The following is an 11875-nucleotide window of genomic DNA, read 5'->3' as shown; positions in this document are numbered from 1 at the left end:
TTATGTCTCAGTTGTGCTGAGAGACCATTTCCTTGCTTCTCTTTGTGTTCCAATTCAGCATTCTTGAGATATTCACGAATGGCCCAGGGTTTGCAATGGTTGCATACTTAATGGCTAGAAATATTAAACAATTCATATCTCTCTACATTTTTATTTATGCAGGTCCAAACAAAATTCATGCTGGAGCTAAATTCTAGAATATTGTTTCAAGAGATGATGAAAATGGCAATATAAGTGATCATAGTTTATAGGATGAAATTCAAATATTTTGAAATATTGTTTACAATAGTGGTAATGTATCACCTGCAACCCCAATTACAATACTTGAACATGATATGTAGAAGTTGTGGTTCTTATTGCTAGCTCAGATGAGCAAAAGTTTCTCCAAACTGAATTAAAATTAATATGTTTAATTAATTTTTAAAATACAAGGACTCAACAAGAGTGGTCTAATTTTTTTTTTTTTTTTCAGTATGCGGGCCTCTCACTGTTGTGGCCCCTCCCGTTGTGGAGCACAGGCTCCGGACGCGCAGGCTCAGCGGCCATGGCTCACGGGCCCAGCCGCTCCGCGGCACGTGGGATCTTCCCGGACCGGGGCACGAACCCGTGTCCCCTGCATCGGCAGGCGGATTCTCAACCACTGCGCCACCAGGGAAGCCCGAGTGGTCTAATTTGATAAAACTATCAATAGAACATCAATTACATGGAAATCTTGATTATGTGGCATATATTTTACTGAAATTAAGTTTTAAAAATAACAGCTACAGGATAGACATATAGTAATTCATAAGTTAAACTCTTTCTGTACTCATCCAAATGTCACCTACCCATTAAGAGAACACCCAGACACACACAATAGTAATTCAGTCATCTGTTATGTTTTGCTTACTGTTGGTCATATAAAAATCATTAATCGTTTCTTACTTTTTCAACATGAGTATACATTAAAGTAGGAGGATAGAACATATTTTAAATAACTTTGTTAGATTGATTCATAAAGTTCAAATATTTAGATATTTATTATGTTGGGTCCCATTTGTATTTTGGCCCCTTGTATCTTAGGGAAATCCAATTTGGAGGTTACTGCAATAAAAAAATCCTGGCAATAAATGACGGTGGTCTCATCAGGGTGATGGCAATGGAGATGTGAGAAGTCATCAAATTCTGAATACTTTCTGAAAGAAGCACCAGAAGGATTCCTGACAGACTGGATTTAAGTGTGAAAGGGAAAAATCAAATGACACAAGGTTTTCAGCCTGAGCAACTCCATAAAAAGTTGCCATTATGTGAGCTAGGGCAGGATGTAGGAGGAGCAGCTTGGGGAGACTTTCAGAAGCTTGTTTTGTCATGTTAAGCCTGAGATGTATTTTAACTCTCAGCAGTTTTTTTTTTTAATAAATTTATTTATTTATTTATTTATTTATTTACTTTTGGCTGCATTGGGTCTTCGTTGCTGTGCACAGGTTTTCTCTAGTTGCAGCAAGCGGGGGCTACTCTTCGTTGCGGTGCGTGGACTTCTCTTGCAGTAGCTTCTCTTGTTTCAGAGCACGGGCTCTAGGTGCGCGGGCTTCAGTAGTTGTGGCACACGGGCTCAGTAGTTGTGGCTCACAGGCTCTAGAGAGCAGGCTTAGTAGTTGTGGCGCACGAGTTTAGTTGCTCCGTGGCACGTGGGATCTTCCCAGACCAGGCATCAAACCCGTGTCCCCTGTTTTGGCAGGTGGATTTTTAACCACTGCACCACCAGGGAAGTCCTCTCAGCAGTTTAATACTCTGGGCAGGCATTCAGGGAAGAGGTCAGGATATGCAACAGTCATTAGGGTAGGAGCAGGATATGGGTTGCATTCAAATCCTTGGGATGCAAGAGATCCACTCTTTGTTTTTGGGCTTTCAACGAGATGGAAGACATGGTATAGTTGAAAGAAGGGACATTGTTGTGCCACTTCACCCTTGTAGCAGAGAGTGGCATACAGAACCCAGAAGTCACCTCCCAAAGCCATCCCAAAGGCTAAGAACTTCCTTAGTTGGGATGCCCTGGGAAAAATTCATAACTAACCACCAACACTGGATCCTAACCCTAAACTCTTAACTTCAGACTTCCTATAAAATGTTTAGCACAAACACACATGTAAGACACCGCTGGATATCATAAATCCTCCATGTGAATTGTTCCTCTCTTACTGGCCCTCTGCCCAGCTGCCTTTTACATCACATCCTTTGATGTGGTTTCTCTTCCATCCTCCTAGGTTAGTTGATCTCAGCCTCCCAAATCCCTCCGACCCAAAGATGGAGAAGGCATAAAGAAAGAAATATATCTATAAGAAAATACAGAGAGACAAAACTCTATAAGTTCCTGGAATCTCTTCACTATCCCGTCCTCAAACTGGAAAAGAAAAGTCTAAGTGCAAATATCACTATCTTAATCATTTGTGAATTCTTACTCTCCCTGTGACAAATACAAGCAAAGCCACAATTAAATCAATATTGCAATCTAAATAGAGAAGAATTGCTGAAGCAAGGGCAAAATGTCAAGAGTAAACTTTATCCCAGCCTGCTGGGTAATCTTTGGATGAGAAACTAATGCAACATTTCCAAAATTGGCATCTTACAGAACGCTGTTCCGTGGGATGCTGCTTGATGAGTTCTATACTCAAAATAAATATTATATAAAACAAAATTAAACAAATTTCTTTTCTGTGGGAATATCAGGGACTACACTAACATGCTCTATGAATCTTTAAAAGAGAGATAGAATATAGCATTTCCAACATTTGTTTGACACAGAACCCACTCTTTGCAGTAGCTCGTAATAACAACTTCCAGAATGGTTTTCCTCTGAACACAGTTTGAGAAGCAATACTCTAATATATATATATATATACATATATATGAAGATCAAAAATAAATTATGTTTTTCAGAATTTGTTTATCTGGCAGAGCAAGGCCAGAAAGTTTCCCATCACTCACTCCCTGATTTGACTCACCAAGATTTGCAAATCTGCATAACTATATGCCTTCATTAAACCAAATTCAGTTCAGAGTCAACGAATTCACTTCTTAAAAAATGAGGCTGTTGGGTTATTATATATTCACAGCTTTAAATATTCACATTGCAAGTGAATTCCCAAATACCCACCTGTTCCAGCAATGTTATCACTGAATAATTAGAATTAATTATTTTAGAGATGATGATAATGAAGCCAAAGAATTTATCCAAATTAAGTGTTCTTCCATGAAGAAAGGGCTGAAATTTTAGATCAATAATGATTTAATTTTACTCTGAAATCTTTGGGGGACATTCAGTTCTTCTAAGCACAATAATTAGATGAATCCCTGGATCTTTGCTATGATGAAGCAATATCTATATCAACTTTCTTTTTACCTTTTACCCAACACACAAGTCCATATAATACAGGCTTTTTATGAGCAAAAACCCTTACACACTGATTAATCTTAAAAATACTTTAGCTAGTCTTTACTATTCTTTCTGTGCATTCTCCGTGAATTAAACTAACATGGGAATAGTTCTATTTTGTTGGAAGGCAATCCTCCCAACAGAATTAGAAACTTTTGAGAAATACCTACCCATCATATGTCAGCTGTTAGCCTCACATTCACACTGAAAAGAGTTACACACATTTTTATGAGACATAGAAAATATTTAGTAAGAATATATTTATTACAAATTTCATTCATATTTTTGTATACAAATATTATTTAAAGGGCTTGAGAAATGCCATTATAATGCTAAATGAAAAAAGCTATAGACACATGCTCTCAAATACATATAAATATTTTTTAAAGGTGATGTTTTAAAATAGGAATTATTGACTCTAGGTGATATAATTTTTTCTTAATTTTTCTGTATTATTTTTATAATCATGAAAAAAATGAAGGTTATTTTTTTCAATAGCACTACCCAATGTTACCTGACTTATTCCACTAAACACAAACTACAGTGTCGAAGATACAAGTTTATGGTGAAATTCCAGGGTTTTCCTCTGGGTACAAAAGGAACCCAGTAAAAATGCTATCATCCTCAGCGCTGACATACACCCCATTCCAATCTTTTGAAACTTCCAGCCAGACTTGGTCCCCTGCTTTTAATTTCAAGATGATGAGGAGAGAGGCCTGGTCTATTTCATGACCATAGAGTGTTTCTCTGGACTTGAACTGCTTCCTATTCCAGGCCACCAGGCTGATCTGAGCAGGTCGGCCCCTCACGGTGACGTGGTAGGAAAAAACATATGCCCCAGGAATACTACAATTAAATTTCCCAGTGACAGGGCTGTAGTTCCCTTGGTCGTTATAGAGAAGCTTGTCAAACTTGATAGGGGCATTTGGAGGAGGGAAAGGCTTGGATAAAGCAGCACTGAAAGCTGACCGTGGGACTCTGGCCACCTCCCCCTTGGAGCCCTTGAGGCCCCGAGAGCCCTTCTTCCCAATAGACCCTCGGACCCCTTTGCTCCCAAGCTCACCCTTTGGCCCTGCAGGTCCCACAAGACCAGGAGGACCCAACTCTCCCTTTTCTCCTTTAACTCCTGGATCACCTTGGGGCCCAGGCAGCCCGTCTGAACCACTTTTCCCCTCCGTTCCAATATCTCCTTTGCTACCTTTTTCTCCTTTCATGCCCTCCTTGCCTTTTTCTCCTTTTCCCCCCCTCTCCCCAGAATCTCCACAGTAGCCCTTATCCCCCATCTCCCCCTTGTCTCCCTTGGCCCCAGGCTCTCTATTCAAGCCTGGTGCACCCACAGCCCCTCGGTCTCCTTTATCTCCTTTCTCTCCTTTGGTACCATTGGCACACGTGTCCCCCTTCGAGCCTTTTTGTCCTTTCACTCCTGCCAGGCCAATGTTTCCTCTATCTCCCTTAGGACCAAGTCCACCTGAAATGGAAAAATTAAAGTAATGGTTAAGGCTCACATACGGTATAACCAGTATGCTATTATCAGAGAGCTCACAAAATGAAACAAAACCTCTTAAATGGAGCTGGAAACCCGCTTCTTGCCTGAGCAATGGCCATGCAGAGGAGACTCTTACACTGAGCCATTCAAATCAAGCTACTCCCTCATAAAGGAAAGAGTTAATGCTACTGAGAAGCAACAGCTTATATTTAGACCTTATATATCTAGTTTGTCTGTTTGTTTGTTTGTTTGACTTTTAAGATGATGAAGAGTATTAGAACTATAGTTGCCCATTGTGTTCCATTACACTTTGCATTTTGGCCCAACCCAGCTATTCTCCTAAATCTCCATATTGTCCATCCAAACCCAAAATCTTACAGGCAAAAAAACTGCAACCCAGAAAGATTTAGAGATCTTCTTCCCAAGGACAGAGAGAAAGAGGTGCAGAGTTCAGATACTTTTACCACTTCCAGACTCCTAGACTAGTGCTGATAACACTCCATCCAATCAGTACACTAAATTATTAGAAGATTATTAGTAATTGATATTTCCATGTTACCTCCCTGATAACTTTAAATACAAACAGGAAGAAAATTAAGGGCCATACTGCACACGTGACTACACACAGTAGGTATACTTTATACACTACCTGGTTCTCCAGGTTTTCCTGGGTATCCTGGAACTCCATTTGTTCCTTGCTCCCCACGTTCTCCCTTAAGTCCTAAAATGATACCAAGATTAACTTTTTTCTAACTATATTAGCTATGATATAACAAACACCCATTTCACAACTGTGTCACATTCTAATGCTTCCTTTACCAAAATGTGTAAAGGTAAAACAATATGGAAAAAGAATTTATTGAGCAACATTAGGAATATTTTATTCCAATTGATGGTAAACCATTTAAACTATATTTGGAGGTCGTGCCAAATCTCTTCAAACAGATTTCAGCTTTTCCCTCAGCATTCTTGTAGCTCTTCAAATCTCTTACAAAACCTATGACATTCTGCCTTACATTATGTATGTCTATGTTTGTGCTCTTCTTATTACAAATTCTGAATGACAGTTAAAAGTCCTCTTTTTTTATATCCCTCACAATGCCTGAGAAATCGTACCATGCACCATATAAGCTAAAACACAGAGCACAACACTCTGCAGTCAGCTAAAACTATTCATAATAAAAACCCACACAGGATAAAAAATATTGTCCTTGATATACATAAAGCACCAAGGAAAAGCTAATTTTCATTTTGTTTGGAATTTTTTTTCGTACACTCTTTGGGCAAATTATAAAGCTGTGAAAATTCATGTTTGAAAAAATAAAAATATCTGGGCTTTTAGATATTTGCCATATTACCACAAAATGGACTTTTATACTGGGCCTGGCCAAAGGCCCATCCTGTTACAGTGCAGCCACTCTAGATTTATTTTAATTGTAACTAATAATAGCAAAAATAACAGTAACAATAATAGCTAACTCTCATTGAGCACTTACTTTGCACCAGGTAATGTTCCAAGCTCTTAACATGAATTTTTAAATTTCAACCTTTTAGTTTAATATTAATTTTTATTTCATAGTAAAACAGCCTCTCATATAACAGGGAGGCTCACATAACAGAGCACATTTCATCAATTGGAACATTTTTCATTTACAAAAGTTTGTAGCATCTCCCATCAAGAAAGGTAGAGCACATATTTTTGTCACCACTTTCATCACAAAATAAACTGAAGTATGAAAAAGTTTAGCAATCTGTATGGAGTCAAACATAACTGTATATAATATTGTTTGGCATCAACTTACTAGCCATATTATTTATGATATAACCAACATATTTTGTTTCATTTTTGCCAGGGAAAAAGAAACCCTAAGTCAAATTAAAAGTCATGAGAAGAGGGGGCTTTTCAAGATGGTGGAGGAGTAGGAGGACCTGGATTTAATCTCTCTCCACAAATGTATCAAGAATACATCTACAGATGCAACAATTCTCACAGAACACCGGCTGAACACTAGCAGAAGACCTTGGACACCAGAAAGGACAATAATGATGCCTGCATAACCAGGTAGGATGAAAGAAAGGGAGAAAGAAGAGGAGAGGAAATGGGATGGAACCTGATCCCCAACTGGGGAGCTGAAGCAGCAGAGAGGTTCCCACATCTGGGGAAGCCCCCTCACCAACAGAAAAATCTGTTGGGACAGAAGGGAAGCATCTGAGGCTGTCAGAGGAGGGTGGAACAGCCAGTCTGTGGCAGAAAGCACAGAGTGAGACCTACACAGACAGTCCATGCAACAGCACTGCATGCCCCACACTGGGACGTGTGTCCACTGGTGCGCACGGGGGCTGGGAGCTGGAACGTGGGGATTGGAGTACGAACCCAGGAGGAGTACTATTGTTGGCTGCAAGGAGACAGCCTATGGGGATGGGAGGGAGGAAATATGCAACTGGGAAGGCCTGTAGAGGAAACCTAGACTGCCATGGAAGCAAGGCACCACTGTTGAGTGACATACAGGGGATGGAGCCACCACTACAGCCTCTCTCCCCATGCACCAGCCCCTGCGCATCCCCCCAGGTGCTAGGAAAGGGCCCTGCCAGGGCTGGCCCTCATACACCTGCCACTGGGCACTAGAAAATGCTCCCACTAGGGCCAGATCTCTTGTGCCTGTGGCTGCCGCTTCCATGCGCACCTGTCGCCACTGGGGCTCAAGCGACCCAGGCAGCCATGCCACCTCCACGCCCTGCCCTCACTGGGGCAGGCCCAAGTGCTCCAGGGCAGCCTCGGGAGCAGAATTCTGTGGGTGGCCCACATGCAGAAGTGGGGCTAAAATCACAGCTGAGCCCCAGGGGCAGGGTGACTAAGGAACAGGAACAAAAATCTTTCCATCAGTTGCACAAGCTACATATTAAAGCCCTGTGATAAGCTTCGTAGACCCTGCATCTATGGATCTGAATGGACAATGAGTGTTCCCACAGATGAAACTGGTCTAGCTCTGGCAGCTGTGGACTTTGGGGGCAAGCACACGCATGAGTTGGGCCAGATCAGAGTCTGACATGTCCTCACAGTGCCCACAGCAGGTCGAGAGACCAACCTAGAGGCACTGGAGGACCTACTGGGGAGGTGGAGGTGGGCTGTGGCTCACAGCAGGGGCTAGGACAATGACAGCTGAGACCCCAGGAAAATATTATTATTAATATTATTATTATTATGTTTTGATTTGTTCTGTTGCTGGCTTTGTTTTTTGTAATTATTATTCTTTATTTTTATTTAGTATTTTGGGGGTTTTTAGGTTTGTTTGGTTTTTCTCTGTTTTTTTCTTTTTTTAATTTTGTTAATATATATTTTATTTTTACTTTGCTTTTTCATTATTCTGTTTTTTTCCTTTTCTTTGTTCTATTTTAAAGCTCTCACAGTTTTTTTTTGTTTGTTTTTTTTTTTTTTTTGCGGTACGCGGGCCTCTCACTGTTGTGGCCCCTCCCGCTGCGGAGCACAGGCTCCGGACGCGCAGGCTCAGCGGCCATAGCTCACGGGCCCCGCCGCTCCGCGGCATGTGGGATCTTCCCGGACCAGGGCACGAACCCGTGTCCCCTGCATCGGCAGGCGGACTCTCAACCACTGCGCCACCAGGGAAGCCCCCTTCTTTGTTCTATTTTGTTTTTAACTTTTTTCCTCTTTTTTCTGTTTTTTCTTTTTATCCTTCTTTTAATTGCTTTTGTGTGTCTGTTTTGTTTGCTTTATTCTTCAGTTTGCATTCTGTTTTAGTTCTGTTTTTTGTTTTCTGTTTTTGTTAGTTTTGTTTTTAATTGTTTGATTTCATTATGGGGTTCTTTTGTTTGTCTGGTTGTTCTCTTGGTTTTTGTTTTCTTTGGTTTTGTTTTTGTTTCTTTTTGCGTGTGCCTGAGTTTGTTTTCATTTTTGTTTGGTTGGTTTTGCTTTTACCATTTGTCTGGAGTTTTGTTTGTTTTTTGGTTTTATTGCTGTTGTTGCTATTTGTTTCTGTATTTGCTATTTCTCTTGGGTTTTGTTTCTCTTTTTGTTTTCCTTTGTTTTCTCCCCCCCCCCACTTTTTTTCCCTTTATTGCCGTGATGTGTGGCTTGTGAGGTCTTGGTTCCCCAGCCGGGGGTCAGGCCTGAGCCTTGGGGGAGGGAGCACTGAGTCCAGGATGCTGGACTGCCAGAGAATTCCTGACCCCAAGGAATGTTAATTGATGAGACCTCTCCCAGAGGTCTCCATCTTGAATACAAGACATGGCTCCACCCAACTGCCTGCAGGCTCTAGTGCTGGATGCCTCACAGCAAACAAGCAAGACAGGAACACAAACCCACCTATCAGCAGACAGGCTGCCTGAAGCTGTGCTAAGCTCACAGACACCCCAAAACACACCACCTGACATGGCCCTGCTCATCAGAGGGACAAGATCCAGCTCCACCCACCAGAACACAGGCACCAGTCCCTCCCACCAGGAAGCCTACACAAGCCACTGGACCAACCTCACCCACCAAGGGCAGACACCAGAAGCAAGAGGAACTATGACACTGCAGCCTGTGGAAAGAAGACCTCAAACACAGTAAGTTAGACAAAATGAGAAGACTGAGAAATATGTTGCAGAAGAAGGAGCAAGGTAAAAACCCACAAGACCAAATAAATGAAGAGGAAATAGGCAATCTACCTGAAAAAGAATTCAGAGTAATAATAGTAAAGATGATCCAATTCTGTTAAACAGAAATGTTTAACAAGGACCTAGAAGAACTAAAGAACAAAAAAACAGTGATGAAGAACACAATAACTGAAATTTAAAATAAACTCGAAGGAATCAATAGCAGAATTACTGAGGAAGAACAACAGATAAGTGACCTGGAAGATTGGATGGTGGAAATAACTGCCATGGAGCAAAATAAAGAAAATAGAATGAAAAGAAATGAGGACAGTCTCAGAGACCTCTGGGACAACATTAAATGCACCAACGTTCAAATTATAGGGATCCCAGAAGAAGTAGAGAAAGAGAAAGTGTCTGAGAAAATATTTGAAGAGATTATAGTCAAAAACTTCTCTAACATGGGAAAGGAAATAGTCAATCAAGTCCAGGAAGCACAGACAGTCCCATACAGCATAAATCCAAGGAGAAACAGGCTGAGACACATATTAATCAAACTAACAAAAATTAAACACAAAGAAAAATTACTAAAAGCAGCAAGGGAAAAGCAAATAACATACAAGGGAATTCTCATAAGGTTATCAGCTGATTTTTCAGCGGAAACTCTGCAGGCCAGAAGGGAGTGACAGGATATATTTAAAGTGATGAAAGGGAAAAATCTACAACCAAGATTACTCTACCTGGCAAGGATCTCATTCAGATTTGATGGAGAAATCAAAAGCTTTACAGAAAAGCAAAGCTAAGAGAATTCAACCCACAAAACCAGCTTTACAACAAATGCTAAATGAACTTCTCTAGGCAGGACACACAAGAGAAGAAAAAGACCTACAAAAACAAACCCCCCTAAATTAAGAAAATGGTAATAGGAACATACATATTGATAATTACCTTAAATGTAAATGGATTAAATGCTCCCACCAAAAGACACAGATTGGCTGAACGCATACAAAAATAAGACCCATGTATATGCTGTCTACAAGAGACCCACTTCAGACCTAGGGACACATACAGATTGAAAGTGAGAGGATGGAAAAAGATATTCCATGCAAATGCAAATCAAAAGAAAGCTGCAGTAGAAATACTCATATCAGACAAAATAGACTTTATAATAAAGACTATTACAAGAGACAAAGAAGGACACTACATAATGATCAAGGGATCAATCCAAGAAGAAGATATAACAAGAGTAAATATTTATGCACCCAACATGGGAGCACCTCTATACATAAGGCAAATGCTAACAGCCATAACAGAGGAAATTGACAGTAACACAATAATAGTGGGGACTTTAACACTCCACTTATATCAATGGATAGATATCCAGACAGAAAATTAATAAGGAAACACAAGCTTTAAATGACACATTAGACCAGGTAGACTTAGCTGATATTTAAAGGACATTCCATCCAAAAGCAGCAGAATACACTTTATTCTCAAGTGTACGTGGAACATTCTCCAGGATAGATCACATCTTGGGTCACAAATCAAGCCTCAGTAAATTTAAGAAAATTGAAATCATATCAAGCATCTTTTCCGACCACAAGGCTATGAGATTAGAAATCAATTACAGGGAAAAAACCAGTAAAAAACACAAACACTTGGAGGGTAAACAATATGCTATAAACAACCAAGAGATCACTGAGGAAATCAAAAAACACCGAGAGGGGGCTCCTGGTGGCACAGTGGTTAAGAATCCACCTGCCAATGCAGGGGACACGAGTTCAAGCCCTGGTCTGGGAAGATCTCACGTGCCACAGAGCACCACCAGCCCGTGCACCACAACTACTGAGCCTGCATGCCACACTACTGAAGCCCACGTGCCTAGAGCCACAACAAGAGAAGCCACCACAATGTGAAGCCCATGCACTGCAAAGAAGACTAGCCCCCGCTCGCCACAACTAGAGAAAGCCTGTGTGCAGCAACGAACACCCAACACAGCCAAAAATAAATAAATAAAATTTTAATATACCTAGAAACAAATGACAATAAAAACACAATGAACCAAAACCTATGGGAGGCAGCAAAAGCAGTTCCAAGAGGGAAGTTTAAAGTAATACAATCCTACCTCAAGAAACAAGAAAAATCTCAAATAAACAACCTAACCTTACACTTAAAGCAACTAGAGAAAGAAGAACAAAAAAAAAAGTTAGTAGAAGGAAAGAAATCATAAAGATCAAAATGGAAATAAATGAAATAGAAACAAAGAAAACAACAGCAAAGATCAATAAAACTAAAAGATGGTTCTTTGAGAAGATAAACCAAATTGATAAACCTTTAGGCAGACTCATCAAGAAAAAAAGGGAGAGGACTCAAATCAACAGAAATAG

At 40.5% G+C, this 11875-nt stretch overlaps 1 protein-coding gene across 6 annotated transcripts in view; it reads right to left on the bottom strand.

The window, feature by feature from the left end:
• Nucleotides 1-3872: 3872 nt before the first annotated feature.
• The window catches only part of OTOL1 (otolin 1), a 231812-nt gene continuing 223809 nt past the window's right edge, over nt 3873-11875 (bottom strand). For 5 of the 6 annotated variants that reach the window (XM_055082790.1, XM_055082809.1, XM_055082820.1 and 2 more), the window contains 2 exons: nt 5548-5619; nt 3917-4880 (listed from right to left, as the gene is read on the bottom strand). In XM_055082790.1, the coding sequence (XP_054938765.1) occupies nt 3973-4880; nt 5548-5619 (980 nt within the window). In that variant the 3' untranslated portion in view covers nt 3917-3972. Of the gene's footprint in view, nt 4881-5547; nt 5620-11875 lie in introns of all 6 variants that reach the window. The other variant, XM_055082768.1, reaches the window with a different exon arrangement.

This window comes from Physeter macrocephalus, chromosome 1, assembly GCF_002837175.3.
Source record: "Physeter macrocephalus isolate SW-GA chromosome 1, ASM283717v5, whole genome shotgun sequence".
NCBI lineage: Eukaryota > Metazoa > Chordata > Mammalia > Artiodactyla > Physeteridae > Physeter > Physeter macrocephalus.
This window is presented reverse-complemented; position numbering and strand designations above follow the sequence as displayed.